Source organism: Psittacula echo (assembly GCF_963264785.1).
Source record: "Psittacula echo genome assembly, chromosome: 16".
NCBI classification, from domain to species: Eukaryota; Metazoa; Chordata; class Aves; order Psittaciformes; family Psittacidae; genus Psittacula; species Psittacula echo.
In genome coordinates, this window is record NC_137752.1 from 4,673,975 (window position 1) to 4,694,538 (window position 20,564).

At 39.8% G+C, this 20,564-nt stretch overlaps 1 protein-coding gene across 13 annotated transcripts in view; it reads left to right on the forward strand.

The window, feature by feature from the left end:
• Positions 1-15,311, forward strand: part of SETX (senataxin) — a 31,568-nt gene extending 16,257 nt beyond the window's left edge. For 12 of the 13 annotated variants that reach the window (XM_080630846.1, XM_080630845.1, XM_080630850.1 and 9 more), the window contains 16 exons: positions 333-432; positions 984-1,160; positions 1,810-2,039; positions 2,521-2,688; positions 3,255-3,408; positions 4,259-4,360; positions 4,822-4,937; positions 5,593-5,664; positions 6,577-6,726; positions 7,347-7,454; positions 8,354-8,541; positions 8,909-9,001; positions 9,611-9,775; positions 10,183-10,278; positions 12,827-12,914; positions 13,954-15,311. In XM_080630846.1, coding sequence (XP_080486972.1) covers positions 333-432; positions 984-1,160; positions 1,810-2,039; positions 2,521-2,688; positions 3,255-3,408; positions 4,259-4,360; positions 4,822-4,937; positions 5,593-5,664; positions 6,577-6,726; positions 7,347-7,454; positions 8,354-8,541; positions 8,909-9,001; positions 9,611-9,775; positions 10,183-10,278; positions 12,827-12,914; positions 13,954-14,718 — 2,772 coding nt within the window. In that variant the 3' untranslated portion in view covers positions 14,719-15,311. Of the gene's footprint in view, positions 1-332; positions 433-983; positions 1,161-1,809; positions 2,040-2,520; positions 2,689-3,254; positions 3,409-4,258; positions 4,361-4,821; positions 4,938-5,592; positions 5,665-6,576; positions 6,727-7,346; positions 7,455-8,324; positions 8,542-8,908; positions 9,002-9,610; positions 9,776-10,182; positions 10,279-12,826; positions 12,915-13,953 lie in introns of those variants that run through there. The other variant, XM_080630843.1, reaches the window with a different exon arrangement.
• The last annotated feature ends 5,253 nt before the right edge of the window (positions 15,312-20,564 follow it).

Here is a 20,564-nt window from a genome sequence, read left to right on the forward strand (position 1 = left end):
TAGAAACAAGGCAGAAAATGAAGTCAGTACCAGGATAATACTGCTCTTTTAAGGTGAAAATGGGGGAGGGGGAACACACATTTGTTTTGAAGAGCTTTGTAAGAAATGAGGGGATGTTGGGAAGGAAGCGCTTTCATTTGCTCTGTTTATGTAATGTGCCCACATACATTAGAAAGAGAAATGGGTAGGACTGTTGGCTTGTACCTGATAGTCTGTTAGCTTTCTTGTATTTCTGCTTAGTGTGTTTGCCCTTTGAGTCATGATACGCTATTTTTCTGAAACACTAAACCCTTCAAAGTATTTTTATTTAGCTATTACTTTCCAACATGTAGCTGGCACAAGAGTGGATAGAAAACCAGAGAATAAGAGAGAAGAGTTACTACTTTAACTTACAGAGCTTCTCTGCTGACTTGAACACAGCAGATTTTACAGGTAAGGGGTTGTTTTGTGGTTTGTTTTTTTTTTTTTGTTTTTTTTTTTTTTTTTTTTGTTTTGTTTTGTTTTTAATGAACTCCTCTTTTCATTTTCACATAAGCAATGTGTTATAATGAGCTAGCGCTTACAGGTAGAATTTGTGCCTTACAGAAAGGATTTGAATTTGCTGCTTTACATAATGCACCCAACAGGAATACATATTTTGCAGGGAATCTGTGGCTCATTAATACAAAAAGTTACTTGATTACTGCTGAAATCGTTTCAACTTCCCGTTTCATTCATTTGTGATTTTATTTTAGCTTCTGTTGGTAAATAAAATAGTCCTTATTTGCTTTATTTTTATAGCGCTATGTTCAGGCTTAAGGATGCAGGATGGTGTTAAAACTCTTCATAGTCTTTTGCTATAGCTTTTAATTGCTTTAAAAATTAACAGGTGAGTGTTACTGCAGTATATTCAATATGTTAATTGTAGTAGGTCTATAGTCAGAGAGTAATTGTAACAGTTTTCCTTTTAATGTTCTAATTATTTTAAAATGTATTTTGGGTAGCTCATTTGCGAGAAAGTGATTTGGCAAAGCAGCTTCATCCAAAAGAAGATGACTTAATCTTTTTGGTGGTCCAAAAGAAAAAAGATGCCTTTAGGGAAGACAGTGAGATGGAGGACCAAATAGTGAATGAAGTTGGTTTCGTGACACGATTTTCTCGTGCATCTGGCCGTGCAACTAGTAAGTTAATAGGGTTGAAATAAAAATGGGATTCTTCTTGGTACCATAAAATGCTACTTCATCGCTGGTTGTTGGTAGTTGTACTATATGACTTATCTCAGAGGAAATGGGATTGTTTTTCCACTGCAGCATGCCTGTTCCATGCTAGAAGCTTCGTAAAAAGCAAAGAACTACAGGTGCAGATCTGCTTTCTGTGCATTTTTGTAGGCACTTCCTACAATACAGAGGTTAATACTTTGCATAAGAACAGAAACTAATGATGAGTAAATGCTCTGCATACATCTTGAGGAGTTCATTGCTGTGAGATATGAAGTGCCATGAACTTCAGTGGTCTCACTGACTAAAATTTTCACTGTCTTCTGGAACTGAAGTTGTGAATTACCAACTATCAGGATTAATGCTGCCTCATTAAAATGGTAATCTGAGTTGGGTTAGAGAGCATTGTTGTGTATGTTTTGTGTGGGGTTTTTGTTTTGTTTTGGCATTTGGGTTTTTTTCAAGAATGAGTTGTTGGCTTCCTAATAGAAGGCATGGTTCTGATGAATTCTTTCAAGTGACCTGTTAGAATATGTTCTACTTAACAGTTTGGATAGTCTTTGAATTAACAGCTTGTGGTTTTGTTTTGATTTTTCCTCCCCTCTTTTAATAGGACAAAAGGAACAGCATACCATCTGTCATCTTTCTGTGCGAACTCGAGGCAATTTGTCATTCTTCGTAAATAAGCAAGTGAAGTGTATGGTGGTTGGCTCCCTGGTGACCACACACCGAACATTCAAAGGTCTGCTGCTACTGAGCAGGAGTCCCCTGGCTAAACCCATCATAAATCCAAGTTACAATGACTTCTGTCCCAGAGATTTGCCTGTAGCTTCAGAAAGCACTGTAAGTCCTGCAGCTGAATGTGATTAGGGATGACAAAGTGGGCATTTGGTTGTGTGATTTTGTGAGACTGGTTTTACATGCTACTTTTTGAGAGAAGTTTCAGAAGCACTGAGTCACTGCATTTCAGAGTTGGTTGGCTGCTTGAATAGTGTGTTTCTGCTGTATTGACACAGATACTAGTAGTGCATTTCAAGCAGCTTTCAGGTGTTTTTCCACACTGGACAGGTGGCTGTTAAGGAAATAAGGCATAGTATGGAAAAGGTAATGCAAAATAAAGGGATGTGTAGAGTAAATGAAACCTTCATTACAGCTTGACTCAGGATTGGGTGCGCATCTAGAGCAAACGTAGAATTAAAAGCTTCCATGCCCTTCAAGTTTTTGAGTTGTAGTTAGAGGGGTGGGGGACATTCTGAAAATACATAAAATGAACATGGGAGGGTCGATCAACATTGATTATTTTTCCTTGTGTCTGTTTGTTCAGGCATGGAATGTGAATGAGTACAATGAAGATCAAAAGAGAGCCATTGAGACAGCTTATGCCATGGTAAAGCAGCACCCAGGGCTTCCAAAGATCTGCCTTATCCATGGACCACCTGGAACAGGGAAATCAAAAACTATTGTTGGACTTCTGTCTCGTGTTTTGAGAGAAGTAAGTGAACCCAATGTGATTGTCATGTGCTGGTGACGCATGGAATGGGCACAAGGATGGTGTCAGTGGAAGAGCTTAAGCTAAATGGGAGCACAGTATTGGTAATCACTGGGGGTGTAATTCATTAAGCTGACTTTATTACATCTATATAGTATAGGGTGTAAAAGTGGAAATAATACCTTTTGGGCATCTTGGAAAACATTTATTTTACAAAACTTGAGTAAAATCAAGGAAATGTGTACAGTTGGTAATAAAAATACTTGTTTTTTTAAAAAAAACTTAACATTTTGATGTATGGAAGAATATTATTTGGCCTGTCCTATTTAATGGTTTTCCTGACAGCATCCAGTAGATTATCAAGTACATCATTGTTGAAGGGAATTTATGCAAGTAGTATTAATACATTTGACTTGTTACTCAATATAAGACATCCCTTAAGAGATACTTAAGTGTGAGAGTCCCTGTAGTCTGCCTGCTGGTTAAGATGAGCATACAGTCTGGCTTTTAAATCACAAATGAAAACAATCTAAAGAGCATATTTTGGTTTATTGTTAATTAATCTGCAGAACACTAGGAATGAGAAAACTCAAAAAACAAATTCCAAGATCAAGCCAAACCGTTTTCTTGTTTGTGCACCATCAAATGCTGCTGTTGATGAACTCATGAAAAAGATCATCGTTGCGTTTAAGGAAAAATGCCAAAACAGACAGGAGCCTTTGGGTATGGTTTACTTTAAAATTCTGCTTAAAATTCTGTTAAGTTGGCAAAACCTGAAGTAAAAGCTAGAACAGTTGATTAGATATAGTATGTATTTGCCACTCTAAGCAGCTTTTTTTATCTTGCAGAGCATGATTCGTACATCCTTATACCATTACTAATTTCAATGTGCAAGGTGGTTTTTTTAATAGATTGTACTTTGTCCTTATATAGACACTGACCTTTTCCTCATAATGTTAGTTTCAGTTCACCAGTTTTTACTCCTTAGAGATTTGAACACAAGACTATTACCTTGATTTTGAATGAAATTGGACTTAGGTCATGCTGAACAGACTGAAAATTTTTATATCAGAGCCTCTCATTTGTACTTTGTTTTCTCCTCCTGGTTTGTAACTAATACAAAGTAGATAATGTCTGAGCAAGGCATCTGGCGTATGGTGGGGGGAAAAAAACTCAAACCTGTATAGTAACCAACTGTTAATTTGGTTTTGGCTTACCAGCTGTGTTCCTGATGGTACTTGGTCATTTTCTAAATTAGGAGTTCTGTAAGTTTTAGATAAGCCTGAGAATAATAGGTTGTTCTGTTAATTCAGAATAATATTCTTAACTGCTAGTCAGCACTAAAACATCGGCAACATCGTCTTTGTTGTTTGTGTGTGTTTGCTTGTCTGGAGTTTGGAATTCCTGTATTTTTTGTAGCTGTGTTTAGATAAATTATTGCAGACCCCTGAAAAGCAGAAAAGGAAAAGCCTTGTTTGATATCTATGATCTCTACTTTTTTGTTTCTCTTATACCAAAGTGCAAAGATGATTGGAGCAATCTAAAAGCATTTTAACCCTGATGTTGTAAACAGGAAATTGTGGTGATATCAAATTAGTGCGACTTGGTGCTGAAAAAGCAATCAACAGTGAAGTCCGGGGGTTTAGCCTGGATAAGCAAGTTGAACATAGGATGAGTAAGTAACATTCAAATCAGACTTTTCTTCAGTCTTTGTTGAGCTTGATGATGTTTTGCACTTAGGGCTGTGTGTTCTTTAAGAAGGAAGAGCTGGTAAGAGATTTTTTTGCAGCTGTGCTTCATGAAGTATTGTTGTTCAGTTTTGGTGGGATACTGTCAGCTTTCATAAGGCCTAAAATCTAAGCAAAACAAAGAAATAAGCAAGACTGGGGTTTTGTTGTTTTTTTTTTTTTTAAGAAATTGCAATACATATATGTAAAAGCCATGGTTTTTAAGCAATGCTGCTATGCAGCATTTGAGAGCTACAGTTGGAACCAAATCTCGTTATCTTTGTTTTACAAGACCTCAGTAGAAAACAGAAAAATGCAACAAAGAAGTTTGTCCGTTTGAGTGAGAGCAAGTGTTATTGTCATGTGGTCTTTCTATTTCTCATGTATGTTTTCTTTTGTTTTATTATAGAACGAAAGCCGGCTGACTGTGATCAGGATATTCAGAAGAAGAAAGCTGCTCTGGATCAAAAGCTGGACATGCTGTCTCGTCAGCGTGCCATGCACAGATGTGAGAAGAAGGAAGTGGTAAGATAGTAGTGTTTTGCATCCTGCTTGTATTTTTTGAGAGTAAAGAACTCTACTGTTTAATGCAATTTCTGAGCAGTAACTATCTCTTCCCCTGCTTTTTCAACTAATGGAAAATTTGGTTAGCACTGCAAAAGGGAATGAAGAACTTTCCATCAGGGTTTATTTTCAACTGGTTGATCATGCCACTTCTTGCTCTGGTGTTCACTGATCTTCATTTGGTTCTGTCACCAGTTAGTTTTTAGTATAACCATGTTTATAAATCTTAATGATTTAATTTGGTTGTATACTTCAAAGCTCTGGTTTTGTTTAACTGGAAATAGTAATATACCTTGCGGTCTGAGATTTTGGGATATGTGTTGGGCTTGAAGTTGTCCATTTTTTTTGTCTATGTATTTGGCATTTGTGCTGAGATTACAGATTTCTGATGGTAAACCTTTTTCTCAGCTGCACAGAAATGCAAGATGTAGCATTGTGTGTTGCAAAGTCTGAATATGTTGAAAACTTTCTAAAACTGATGAGTTTCTTCAGATGCATTTAATATTAAAAAAAGTCTGAACAAGTCTAAATGTTTAGGAAATGAATTAGGGTAAGGGAAGAAAAAAGGTATATGGAAAGTGTGTGGTTTCTCTTTATTTTTTTTTCTCCCATCTAGAGTCAAATGTTAGATGATGAAATTGGCAGACTTTCAAAGGAGAGACAACAGCTTGCTTCTCAACTAAAGGAGGTAGGAATTTATCTTTGAGGCAGCTCTTTAATAAACCTCAGCAAATATATTTCTATACTTAATATTCTTTGGGATAGAGATTTGGCTTTGATGTGGCTGGAAGAATTTATAGAGTAGTAGGTAAATAGATAAAGGTCATAATCCAAGTAGAAGTTATAGTTATATGGACAGCCTGGTGTGAAATCCAGGTGTACTCTGGCTGCATATTGCAAAAACCCTCAGACAAACCACCAAAGCGAACAGAAATCCCCAATGCTATCCCCCCAAAACTGGATGGAAATATTCACGCTTACAATTAAGGGGGAATTGAAACAAATGTGTCATATTTGGCAAAGAAGCGTGCATGTCCTTATGTTCTAGGATGTATCTTCATTACCACTTTCATGCCCCTTTACAGTCCTGCTGGAGCTGAGATACTTACAAATATTTTGAAGTAAAACAACAACTGGAAGAATTTTTTGGATGTGGAGATAGAAAGTGGAAATAGGCACTGACAGCAAAACCAGTAATTAAGGCTGAGTGATATGAACCTTGTGATGAATAAAGGTTCATCTTTAATGAATATATGCTGCCCCTTAGTGGTTCTGGAGGCTTGGGTTTCACAAATGTGATGGCAAACAAACCTTTGCTCACAGTTAGTGTGTCTAGATTGCATAGCTGAGAGATAAAAGGATACTTCTATCCAGCTTGCCACCTCGCTGGTATCGATCTGTAATTTAAAGTGGAAGTAACACTTCAGTGAAGTCAACTTGTGCCTTTCATTTGTAATAATGGAGATAACTTCATTGGGGTGATGCATTATGCATGATTTCTTTGGCAGTTAGTATTGTCCAGGCAGTTAGAAGTTGCTCTAGGATGGTTCTAAGAAAGCCTAAACAGAAAAGGAGACATGATGTCCTGTTGTACTTGAAGGTTCGGGGGCACTCTCAGAAAGTACAGGCAGATATCATCTTAGAGTCCGACATCATCTGCTGCACACTGAGCACAAGTGGAGGATGTCTGCTGGAATCTGTGTTTTTTCGGCAAGGACTTGATCCTTTCAGCTGTGTCATTGTGGATGAGGTCAGTAAAGCTATTAGAAACTACAGCATGTTCCACCTCTGAGGTCTGCCTTGTTCTCTGCTTAGGTGGCTTGTGGTTGTTTGGCTGCTGGTGTGATATACTGTGGGTTGACTCGCTGTTGGTGTGATGTGATGTATTGTGGGTCAAGTGCCTCATTTTTGCTTTTTAACTGGTAGCCAGTCTGTCCTGCTGTGTAGAGCCATGAGAAGAGTAACTTCTAGTTGCTGCTTTTTCTGACTTGTTTGGTGCTTTAATGGCGAATGGCTTTTACTTAAAAATCATGGCTGAAATGTGGTTCTTGTTGCTCTGAAATCTCTTCAGAGATGTCCAGATGGTTGGGTTATATTTGTATCTGTTTAGAGTGCTCTGCATATTTCATAATAAAAGAAAAATCTGTTTGTAATCTTTTATTAGGGAGAAATCCTTATTTTTTCCTCTCTTGAGTTTATGGTCTTTTTTTCATTTTTTCTTTTTTTTTTTTATATTTTTTTAATTTTTATTTTTTAGAAGACTTAGAATGCATTTGAGTTATCCTGGCTCTGTTACAGGAAATTTAACATCCTTACCTCCACTCCTTTGCTTACAACTTCTACTTTCTGTCCTGTTTGCATATACAAAAGGCAGGGCAGTCCTGTGAGGTTGAAACACTGATTCCACTGATCCATCGCTGTAATAAACTTGTCCTTGTTGGAGATCCCAGACAGCTCCCTCCTACAGTAAAATCAGTGGTAAGTATTCAAACTGTATTTTTTTTCATGCTATGTAGTGGGTACAGGGTAAAGAACAGTATTTAGAGAACATGTAAAAGGAAAAAAAGACACTTCAGTGTCAGATCAGGATGTGTATAATGATAACTTTTGCCCTGTAAGTTTAGTCTCTTGTTACATGGAGACCTTATCAATACTGCCTTCGAATGTGTGGATAAAGCTGATGGAAATGGGAGAGTACAACCTCTATAGCCTTTCCTGGTGTAGCTTGGAACTGATTTTGATTTCATGCACCATTAATAACAGCTATGGCAATAGGAGTTTCAGTACAGCTCTGCACTTGGTCTGTGATGGGCACTGTGTCGTGGCAGGCTCTATTATTTCATTATGTGAGCTTCAGTCAGTGTCACTTTCCTTAGGGAATGGGGGATGAAGACTATCTGTTTGTATGGGGACTTCACCACCCTATAGATGTGTTCCAAGGACGAAACATACAGGATTGCTCTTGTATCTGACAGTAAGGTCTATTTTAAACATCTAGTAAAAAGGGAGGAAAACCAGACTGCCTTCTCTAGAAGGGTAAATTGTGCGAAGGCTGTGTGCTTGCTTAAGGAGATGCCACCTGGAAGATCTTTCTTCTCATTATTGTTGATGTTGTTAAAATTTCCCAGTATTGTGACTCACAAAGAAAAGCTGCCTTGCTAAAGACAACACTGACAAAAATTGAGATTTATGCGGGTGATCTTTCCTGAAATAGACTAACACAAATAGAAAACTGAAGTGCAAGTTGTTGTCATTTTGTCAGTGATTTAGAAGTTTAAAAGAAAACACTCAGTAGTTTTAAGTTGAAAAAGCCAGTTACTGACGTTAATTTGGGACCCCATTCCCCAGAAGTCAGTCCCATGTTTCTCCCCTGGCAGAAAGCTCAGGAATATGGCTACGATCAGTCCTTGATGGCACGTCTGCACAGACACCTGGAGGAGCAAGTGCACAAGAATATTTTACGAAGCCTGCCAGTTGTGCAGCTGACTGTGCAATACCGTATGCACCCTGACATCTGCCTCTTCCCATCCAATTACGTTTATGGCAGGACTCTAAAGACTGATAGGTGGGTAACACTGTTCTCCTTTCGAAGCAGGAGGTATTTCAAAGAAATCTTTTCATATCAGAATATTCCTTTGTGTCTAAAAATTCCTGAGGTTATGTGTGGGAAGATGTTTAATGAGAGAAAACTTTCATTCCACTTTTTTAGTGCTGGCTCTGATACATAGGTTAACTAGATCAGTTAAAACAGTATAATTACTGCTTAGAGTTCATTTTCAGACCTCAGTATCTGCACATAGCAGTGAAAATTAAGGACTTTGAGGGGGGGGAAGCTAAAAGTTGTTTGTGTTTGATAACCATGGTGTAAATAAATGAAGGATCAGGTTTTAGAATTCTGTATGGTTACCTAGTGATAAAAATGTTATTTACAGAGCGACAGAAGAGAACAGATGTTCTTCAGAGTGGCCATTCCAGCCCTACCTTATTTTTGATGTAGGAGATGGCCATGAGGAGCGAGACAATGAGTAAGTCCTGCATTCTACTCAACCAAGCTTTAGATTTTCTGAGAATTAATTAGCTTCTCTCCTTTGTTGTTCCCGATATGCATAAAGTAGCCAGAACTGCATTTTCAACTTTGTTTGATTTAGTTTCACAAAAAAGCAGGTATTAAACGTTCAGGGTTTTTTTTATTTGTTTTGTTATATCTGAAACTGGTTTTAATATTGATTTGGCTGTCTGTTAGCTGCTAGTGAATGCCTACAATCTCTAACTCTAGTAACAATATGAGTTCCTGATTTTTTATCATCATTGAGTTTCCTTTCACAGCTGCATGCTGTCGTAATACCAGAAGGTGGCAGGCTCAGTCCTCCCCTTTGCCTATTCTGTAAGGAAAGCAAACCTATATAGTAGTAAACACCCTGAAGTGTAAGCCTCTTGCTGCTAATACTTCTCATTGTTGTTACCCCTTCATCAGGGCCTGTTTGCGGAGTTCTTTGAGTTTCTATGTGAAGGAGACTACAAAAGTTTAGGACAGGAACTTTGACTTATAATCCCCTTACAAATCGGGCTGAAGTGCTGAATTTGAAAGCACTGTCAAACATGGTTTTGTAATGTTTCTATTCTGTCTTATTCAGCTCCTTTAGTAATCCTCAGGAAGTGAAGCTGGTGATGGAATTAATTAGAACAATAAAAGAAAAAAGGAAGGATCTGGGTCTTCGACGCATTGGAATAATTACGCCTTACAGTGCACAGAAAAAGAAAATTCAAGAACAACTGGACAGAGTGTTTAGGAATAACAAGTAAAGAAACCATGACTTTTCACATGGGATGTGGCTTTTGCTTGTTTCTCCCTTTAAAATAATAGCAAAAACTCTCAAACCTTTTTCTGTACTACTAAAATCTGTACTTAGTTGTACCATTTCTTAGTTACTACTTTTCTACGTGCTCTGATTTTGTTGCTGTTCTGAATAAAGCATATTTAAAAGAAAAACTAAAATTCCAAACTATATGGACCTGAACAGCTTTTCAGTAATGATGCTGGCCTCAAAAGTAAATTTAGCTTTATGTTCTTACACTGAGGCAGAAATTTACCTGGGGTTATTTTGACAGATGCTGGTGAAGGATAGTATTTAGGCAATTTGCATTAGTGTGTTGCTTAAAAATTCAGCTAATGTACTGAACAGCTTGCTAATTCTTTCTTTAACAGCCCAGAAGTGGACACAGTAGATGCATTCCAGGGACGAGAGAAAGATTGCATCATAGTGACATGTGTCCGGGCAAACAGCACTAAAGGGTCAATTGGGTATGTTTCTCTTCAGTGATTTGCAAGTCCCCTTTCCAGTGACACTAGATGTAGTTGTATTTTTAATATGACAGTAAGGCAGTTATGTAAGACCAGAACAAGTCACTACAGCCGGCAAATTAAAGGGTGTCTTAATGCATGAATTAATGTTACCGGTTTGAAATCTCTGACCAAAAGGGACATGGAAATGGTAAGTATTGTGTTCTGTGTTGCGTGCTGATGAATTTGCATCCTCCCTTAGCCTGTCACCGTTTTGGTTTGGCACAGTTGGTCTTGGGAACTTGCCTCTTTGCATTAGTAACTGCAGCAGTTATTTTTCTTACAGCTTTTGATCTATATTGTAACTTTCTGAATGCTGCTCTCTTTAAATGAAATCCAATTTCTGCAACTCATTATCCTATTAATATCACATTCTCTGTGTAGAAGTATTGTTAACTAGTTACATATGTCACTAGGAATGCGATGCAGACAGGCTAGATCTTTGACTTCTAGATGGATATGCTTGTCTTCTGAGTTGTGAGGAGATTTGCAGAGAGATTTGCAGATTTGCAGAGTCTCGATTCAAGATAGCAGATTTGGTAATTTTACATGGGTGTTTCCTGTCTGAGACAGAAGGAACTAACTTATGGGTCGTCAACTTTCTGTAACTTATGGGTCATTCTCAGTGAGGGTGACGGAACACTGGAACAGGCTGCCCAGGGGGGTTGTGGAGTCTCCTTCTCTGGAGACATTCAAAACCCGCCTGGACACATTCCTGTGTAACCTTATCTAGGTGTTCCTGCTCTGGCAGGGGGATTGGACTAGATGATCTTTTGAGGTCCCTTCCAATCTCTAGCATACTGTGATACTGTGATACTGTGATCTTAGTTTAATGAATGGTAATAGAATTATGTTGCCTTAGCTGGCTTTGAAGTTAAACTGTGGGAAGTCTGCATAAACAAAAATCTTTGTTTCTGCATACTTACTGATACCAATTTTCTAATTGCTAGATAAAGGACTTTTAACTGTGCTGAACGTTACTTTGGGAAGAGAAAGAATCCAAATCTTCTAGAAAACAACAGTGATGATTTTTGGTTATCTCTTGATCTGGTTGATTGAGTTTGGAAACTGAAGACAGCTAGAACCTGCCAGTTCTTTTGGCTGACATGGGACTTAACCTCTGTCTATTCTTTTGAAAGAGAACTTTCCAGCTTACTATGGTGAAGCTTTGGCAGTGCAATGCTGTAGAAGCAGTACATGCTGATGAGTTGGACATCTGCTTCAGGGGCAGGTGTCATTGGCAAGGTGTGATGGGAAGGTTTGCGGCACCCTTATGATCTTGTAGCTGAGCAAAGTATTTGGTCTTCAAGGTAGCTAATCCAGCATTAAATGTACTCTGAAAGTAACTTTCAAATGGTGGAGTAAACTCCAAGGAAAGATTATGTTTTTGGTTTGGGGTTTGATTTGTTGTTTCCCCCTGCCTCCCCCTGAGAAAATAGTCTTGTTGCTTATCAGTTTTATAAGTTGTTAGGAATATTTAGTAGTCTTTCAAGATGCTCTCCTTAAGTCCGAAAGAACTATAATATCTGTAGTGCTGGATCTATTCCCCATGTCTGCTTCCTGCCTGTCTGTCTTGTTATCTGCACTGCCCAAATTTCCTGGGGCAGTGCTGGGACTTGTGCAGTTTGGAATTTGCTGAAGAGCAGGTCTCAGCACCATGACCATAGTATCAGGCATTGATATTGAACTTGCTCAAGCTAAGTTTTACAAGGGCTTGGCTTTGTTTTGCAAACTTTGTTAGTATAGAATAAGCTGGGCATTTTTTGGAGCTTTTTCATTAGAGAAGAAATAATTTATATTACTTTCACAAACCTTTTTTTGAGTGTTGGTAAATAAACTCTAATAGAAATCAACCTTTAAGAGTACATTAAGCATTTGCTTAGATTTCAGTACCTTGGTTTGTGATATTGCATAACCAGACTGGACAATTTCCATAGTGCAAATACTGGCTTTCTTCTGTAAGAATATACATTTCACTCTTGAAGCATGACAAAGCAAAAGTCTTTTTTCATGTGCTTCCGGTGCAGGTCATCTTTAAAATAAAATACTCGTGTCCAGTATTCAGTATTTCAGTAGAATATTTTCCCATTAATCATGCCAAATATTATTAATCCATTTCAGTTCAAGTCAAAAAGAAGCTTAAAGTCTTCATAGGTGAAGTGAGGTTGATGTCCTCTGTACTTTGAGGAACACTTAAGGAAGCAGTGGTTGGCATTAAGAGGGGATTTACCCTAAGAAAGGAAACATCAACGGCAAGAACTGGAAAGAACTGGAATTCCCTGCAAGGAGTTAAGAGTGGTGAAAGAAGGAAAACACAATTAATGCAAAACCCTTCGTGTAAGGCAGGGCTGTTTCACTGGGATCTGGGAGTGGGTCATGAACTACTGCTGACTTTACAACTGCTTCTGTTATCTCCATTTCACTGAAATTGAGTATTATCACTTTTTGTTTTAACACTTAAACCTTGTGGAAGAATAGTTTAGGAGCTAAGCTTTGTCTTGTCACCTAGGTTTCTGGCAAGTCTCCAGCGTCTGAACGTTACCATTACCCGAGCCAGATTCAGCCTCTTTATCCTTGGAAGACTGAAAACTCTCATGGTAGGTACAGTGTTAATCAAATGATCTTCCGTGATCCACCCTTTTAGGTCAAGTCAGGGTTGGGAAAGTGAAAACCATCCTTAGACTCTCCAGTCTATGAAAGTGGACCCTTTTGTGGTGTTTTGATAAAATCAGTACAATCCAGGCCTCTGAAAGGTTCTCTTTGAAAGGTTTGGCTGTAACTGCCAGCTGCCAAAGCTCTTTAAAAGACCAAAACAATTAAAAATCTCTTTTCCTTGCTTCCAAGAAGGAAATTTAGAAGTTTCTCTCACAATGTTTTTAGTAACTAAATTGTAACACAGTGCTTTACAATGCAGGTGTGGGGGTTGTGAGAAATCTTCTCTCTATTGGTAAGATAGGGTGATGGCAGAGAGAATTCCTTGCTTGATCCTTACCGTTCCTCCAGCTATTGTATTTGTCACTGGATACTTGAGCAAAGAAAATGATTCTAAAAAGTCAGACCACCCCCAAACATTCCCATGATCTTCGGATTATTGGTTTTGATACTACTTTATGTAGTCACGTTATTTCTAAGTATAGGCTTTGCTTGTACTCTTTGAGACAGATATTTCTTAAACACAACTATGTATCTGGGGGACTGCAAAGGCCCAATGAATGTATAGGGAGTGCTCTTGAAAAGGCTTGATGTCTTACAGGACTGGATCTTGATTTTTTCCAAGGGTGGGGTTCGATAGCTGCACCACAAGAGGGCATTAAAGCCTTGTTTGTGTTTCACTCTCTGTGCAAGAAAACTCTTCTGGCCTTCATAAATATAGAAATTGACATTTTGAGTAGTAGCTCACTGATAGCTGAAAGTACCTTCCCTGTGTTACAGCAGCCAGAGTGCCTATTGCTGGTTTGCAAGTGAAACATAAGATTCTTCCATTCCAGAAGGAACATAACAGTGGTTTCCATGACAGTTGTGTCAGGTACCTTAATTAAAGGAGTTGTGTATCTTCTGACACCTCTGTCCATTTGTGTGGATTTCTTTCCAATAACCTTTCTTTCTGGGGTGTGTCCTTTTGTCTTTTTCTAAAAGGAAAACAGAGACTGGAATGAGTTGATTCAGGATGCTCAGAAAAGAGGTGCCATTATCAAGACATCAGAAAAAAGCTACAGGAAAGATGCTGGTAAGATCTTGAAGCTCAAGCCATCGGTACAGCCCCCAGCCAGTGCAGGAGCAAAGCAACCTCCTCCAACGCAGTCGTCTTCCAGTGGCAAGAAGCCACTTGCAAATCCAAGAGAGGCCAGCAGCCCTCGGGAGCTCACTGCTGGCACTGGTTGTGCAGTGCCACAGGGAAGTGGAGGGCCCCAGCAGCCACAGTGTGCTCAGGCTGTGGACTCCAGGAGAGGCAGTGCCCCTGCGCGCATGGTGACTGCAATGCTTCCTGCTGATCAGGAGAAGCCACGGGACCCAAGGCTGGCAAGTATGGCTAGTAGGACTGAAGCCAAAGGGAAGGAGCAGGCCTCAAAAGACAGCAGTCAGTCAGACCAGAGCAATCCAGGATCAACATCACAACAAGGCTTCAGTGCATCCTCAGCTGCCAGGGATCAGATTTCCAGAACAGAAACTTTTAAGAAGCCCCAACAAACACCTGGACAGTGTGATTTGCCTTCCACAGCTCGGCATGAGGGTGACCAGAGAGCTCCTCCGTTGAAAAGTGGTTCAAAATCCCACAGTGAAGGAGGTGAAAGTTACATCAATAAGCAGAACAAAGACTATTGTGCGTTAACAAGAACATCAGAAGAGTCACCAGTGAACACAGAATCAAACGGTGCCAAGCGAAGAAAGACGTTTCACTGACTTGAGTATTGACTCATTACTGGAAATCTATTCCTAGATTTCTGTCTAGCAAAGACTGTATTTTAAATTATTTAGTACACTTGGAACTCCCTTGTATTGATACCACTGCTATCAATAGTTTCATCTCTTTCCCATACCGTCCCTAATTGTGAAGGGGACTTTATACCTGACAGTTGATAGATTTGAGCTTTTGTAAAGAAAAGCTGGGTAGCTGCATTGCTTGGAAGAGCAGTCCTCTAGGAAGTTAAAGTTGTAAATGTTTAATGATGTATATTTGTACAGTCTACAAAATTATTTTAAGATTTAATTTGGCAAATATGTAGCTTCTTGTTTCCTTGTGCAAATGCTAATTTCTTAGGTATTTTTTTATGAAGAACCAGAGCAAAGCTGAAAGAAAAGAAAGAAAAAAACCAAACAAAAATACCCCCAAATCCAGAAAACAGCCATACTTTATTTCCCCTTTGCACTAATAAGTCTAATTTATTTGATGGCAGAGTGAATGCTGATAATGTGGTAGCAGTGATTCTTCCTCATGCTCCACTAGGGCCTCTGGAAACACTGAAGGCAGATGTATATTGGTTGAATGGAGAGAATTCTACTTATTTTGTATATTTTATGGCCTGTTTTTATAAGAACAGAAGAGCTTCCATTTATACACACGTGCCTTGAGTTTTGCTCTTGCTGCTGCTTCATCAGTTGTAATTCTTTTCTTATTGCAGAGGCAACACAAACTGCAGATTAAAGCCTAGGAGGTCTGTTTGGTCCCAGTGAGTCCATGTGAGGAATAATCAACAGCACTGTGGAACCTTAGTCAAAGACCTAGTTATCACTTCTTGGTAATGACACTTGAGTTTTCTTTATACAGAGATTTTGGAGATCTAGAGGGCTAAAATGGCAAGCAGTTAATTCTGGGTGTTATTACTGGATTCATTCCACTGTGTTGATGAAGAATATATAGCCAGTAAAATGGGATGGTGCAGGAAAATGAACTTGATTTTTAAGAAAGCCTTCCTCTCGTCGTAACGTTTCACAATAAAAGTGGAATTACTTATGCTAATAATGCTTTAGGGTGACTGAATTATCACTTTATCTGGAGAATGTGTGTGAAGGAGGTGAAAAGCAGCATTTCATGTGCACGGTTTTGCATGGTGGTACCTTAGCATGCTTCTGCCTGGGAATGGAGCTCCATGCTGTGTTAGCACAAGCTGGGTGTACTGCGAGTGGGCTGGGTCGCTGTCTCCATGCATCTGTGGTGAAGTACAGCCTGCTCTGAGACAGGCACGATCCTTCTGTCCCCCCACAATTGACTTACGCTTAGCCAACATCACAGCAGTGGCTTTCTGAGCTGCCAGATTTCTCTAGCCAGGATTTAGCCATCATCTTTAGTTATGTTTTCTGTCCTGACACTTTCATTGGAGTGATTAGTGTTAGCTTTGTCCTTTAACCACTGCCTGAGAGGTACATGTGAGCCAGTCCAGTGAAATACAGGTGCCTTACTGTACAAAACACCAGTTCAGACTGTAGCTGCCAGTAAAGCTTAATGCATCCAAGCCCAGAACAAATGTGCTTTACTGGTAACAAATGTGTTGTAGGTGTGTTGAGAGGCATTTACTTGCTGTCTGTGGCTCTCCAGCTTATTGTGCTGCTTGGTACAGAGCATTTTAAGATAACGAGGGGAGAATCTTTGAGATGCCTATGAAGTGAAATGGGTATATGTGCATTCTTTGGCTTTAGTTATTCATTCTGTTGCAATCATAATCGCTTTGGTGAACCCTGACCACCTCTTGTCAGCAGTGTATGCTCTTCAGTGACTCTGCCTTGATGTTGTGTACCTTGTGCAAGCAGGAAGGCTGCTGGAATGAATCAGACTGTTGTGAACCGGACATCTTGGTCACCCCCACATCCCACAATCCATGCCCAATGTGTTATCTCCTTTTATGTTCATAGGAATATTTAAAAAGTCATATTCTATGATCTTTTCTATGATCTTTGAAAGCTCTTGGCTCTGTTGGGTGTAAGACAATCATTTAGACTGTCATGATGTAAATAAAGTGAAGTGGCAGCAGTGTGAATGAGGAAATGCTTTTCTAGTCATTAAGTACAATTTTGTCGAAAGAATGTTTCTCTCTAACTTCTAGTTTTCTTCCTCAATCTACATTTCAGAACATGGTCTTCTGAGAGCTGTGCTTGCAATGCTGGAAGAAGTTTTGTTTTACCATTTAAATTCTATTGTGTTTTGTACACTGCAATAGGCCATGTCCTCTGTAATGCCTGTGTTTTTCCATAAATCATCTCTGAGGCATGGTCAGCGGCTCGGACTTTGGTTATTTAATACTGGATTTATCTGACCTAAGTTATTCTGTCAGTGGTAGCTTATTGCTACTGTATCATTAATGGTGTATTCTTTAATTGATCTTAGAACACTTTTCCCATATCACTCAAGAGTATGTTTGTAGTTTTAATTAACTTTCCCTTCCCTTTTATACCCGTAACATGGAAAGCCAAGCTAACTGCAGGTCAAAGCTTGCTTCTTGTCGCTTCAAATAAAACCTGCATTAGGGAACAAACAATTTAGGTACCATTTTCATAACTTCTCTGCTGTTTACATTCCATGTAACAAGATGCTGAGTAGTGACAGGCAGTCAGTGTTGGTAAGCTGTGAATGCAGACTTGCTTTATTCATTTAGTATCATCTTGGAACCAGTGACAGCTGGAGGAGGTTGTTCAGTGATTGTTCTATTCTGCTGAGTGTTAAAGTGAAAAATCAGTAAAACACTCAACTTTAGGCAAAAGAGTTTAATTGGAGGTTCTGCCACAAAACTTTGGAAGAAGCTGTGTTCAGGTTTTTATGCAGCCATCCATCTGGATGGGCTGAGGAGTGCTGAGCTGGTGAGGCATCTGCGTTATGGGTAGTAATCACAAGAGCTGTGCCACACTCGCCCTCTACTCCCAGTCTCATCTACATTCAGGCTTCCAGTGCTGGTAGTACTGGTGGGGCAATGAGTTTTTACGGTACTGCCTCCTAGATGAGCTGAGTGCTGTAATTAATGAGCAGCTAATGGGGGTCTAACAGGAGCTGGGAGTCTGGGTGATTCAAGGTGTGCAGGCTGGCAAGGCTTTTCACCCCTTCCTCATGCCAGTCCATGAAGTGGAAGTAGCCCCTGCAGTACTGGTGCAAGGGAAATATGGAGCAGCACATGCTTCTAGAGTGAGAAGAGACTTGTAGAGACTCTAGTGCATTTGCACTGATTGAGGGTAAACTGTTCCCATGTAACATGGAACCCTGGTAATGTCAGAGTTGAGACTTCTGGGGTTTGTGCAGTTACTGAGGTGTGGTGAGATGCTGGGGTTTACTTTTGCATGTAGAAGGGGGAGACCTGAGCAGCCAATAGCTGGAGCTGAGCTGTTCATTCACAGCCCAGCAACTGTAGCAATACCAAGAATAAGCAGAACCATGGTCCTAGAAATGCCAGATGTTCTCTCTGGTCTGCATGAATAAATGATGGATGAAATGGCTGCTGTATTGTAAATGGAATTTATAATGTTAATGATACAATGCCACAACGGGTCCATTCCCAAGCCATATATAAGGTCTCCTTTCTTGTCTTTTTAAGATGTTTGGAAAGGAGCCCACTGCCTTATTCTTTAGTGCAAATAAATGTAAGCTAAGCAGCCTTGTACATCGAATATCGCTGACACATGAGACCTTCCAACTATGCGTATCTGTCTTCTAAGGCCTTGACTAATTTGCCACCAACTCCCAGTGATAGAAATGAAAATGAAGGTGGTTTCAGTGCATGTTACATTTGGTATTGTGAAGATGTAGAAAACCTTGTTTTGTAGCTTGACAGCCTACTGGTGTGGCTGTCCAGTTCTGTCACTGATTTCACTGTGGCATCTAGCAAGAAATCCCTTTGCTACAAAGAAATCTCATCGGTTTCTCCTCTATTTTAATCTCTGAAATAGCACAGAGTGTGGTTGGGATGGAGTGTTTGGAACCCAGTATTATTGCTGGCCAGGAGAGAAGGTGGTTATGTGATAAAAATGGGTGGTTTTAGGCTTTCCTCCCACGTTTCACCCTGCAGTGAAACTTGTTACGACACCTGGAGAATCAAAATGGTAAAAGAGCCTTTAGGACATGCTGAAGCTCTTCTCTGCATCTCAAATCAGTGTGATTTTTAGCCAGTTTCTATACGATAGCAGCCAAACTCTCTGACTCCCTGCTAGAAGGGCTGAGATGGCAACACAAATTCTTTCAAACACCAGCTCTGCTCTTATTTCTGAGCAAGAATGCTCAGCTCCTTTTCAGGGAGCTTTGTTTTATTTACATTTGGGACTTTCCATGAAAGCCAATTGTAGAACACAGTTGAGTGGCGAGACCATTAATTTTATTACCACTAAAGTGTTGATTCTCTCACTACTCCAGCCCTCACAAGGCTTCTTATGAATCACTCCTGTAGATGAGATTTCTGCTTCCTCACCTTTAAAACACCAAATAACATACCTGGTAAGTGCCAAGGGAATTTTTACCCCCTCCTTCTGTCTCCAGCACCAGGGACTATAAGCTTGATGTTTTGTCTGGTGATGGATAAAACCAGGCTGCTGTTGACTCCTGTAGCTGGGGCTGTGGACTCAGCCTGACCGTAGTGGTCTGTCACATCAGGCAGATCTGTGTTGCTTTGGGGCTTTTGGTTATTTAGTCATTACTCTAAATAGTTAAAACCAGAGCAGACTTTGTGGTAAACAAGGGGAAAAAAAGCTCTACTTGTACTGTTTGAAGAGGTCACTTTTTTTGCAGACAAGTATAATTTAGAAACTTTCCCGAATCAAATGCCGGCAACAGGATACCCATGAAAACCTCTTGAAAGAGCACAAGTGGCTTTTCTCAGATAAAGAAGTACCTTTTGGTTAACCTTTCCACAAGTAAAGTACCAGGCTCATTGGACAACTTCTCCCATTTGGAAGCATTAACGGATGTACAAATGTCTCTCTCGTAAGGAAGATGAACTTTTGGGTCTGTGGGTACTTGCTGTGATGGTTTCTCTCTGTTATTTCAATGATGCTCTTTGCGGAGGCAGCTGTGTGCTGATGGAAGTCTGAGGTTAATGGATCTTCTGTGCTGAAGCTTTCAGAAGTTTTAGATTATTTTCTTAAATACCAAGTTTAAGTTTTTGAGGGTTTGTTTTTCTGTCTTGCAGGGGTTTGTGTTGTGGGGTTGCAAGTTCTGTAGCACTGCTGGACAGGTAAAACGCTCTCCAACACACAGGGTTAGCTTTGTGCTGAGCCTAAAGATGAGCGGTAGTGCTCTGTTTGCAGGCAGAGCCATGGGAAGCAAGTCTGCAACTCTCTTTGGGCCCTGCCCTTGCTCACAGCCTAAAGGCTTTCATTTCTTGCACAAGATGAAGCATGTCATGTTTGTCATTTGCAGTTACTATTATACAGGGGGTTTGCACAACTAGGAAGGCTTGAAGACGGCATTAAAGCAGGTCCAGGAATGAACATGATGGGTATTCTGGGTTCATAGGGAGGTGGTCCAATCTCTGGAGCTGAGTTGGAAAGCCAGTGATGTTTTATCTTAAAAACAGATGAACAAAACCCCCAAACCAACCAACCAACCATCACCCAGTCAACCAAGAGAAACCCCCCCCAGACCAAAAAGGTCCAGTGCAGTGGTCTACCACCTTCAGCAGTTTCATACCTGGGCAGTTTTGAGCTTTGTTTTGCCCTTCTGAGGTTATTCTTTATAGGAATTCAGTGCTGCTGCTTGGCACGTTCCTGCTTGCATCGCAATAAAAGTGTGTTAGCAGGGAATCTGCTGGGTGCAGAGTTTGGCTGGGACACAGCTT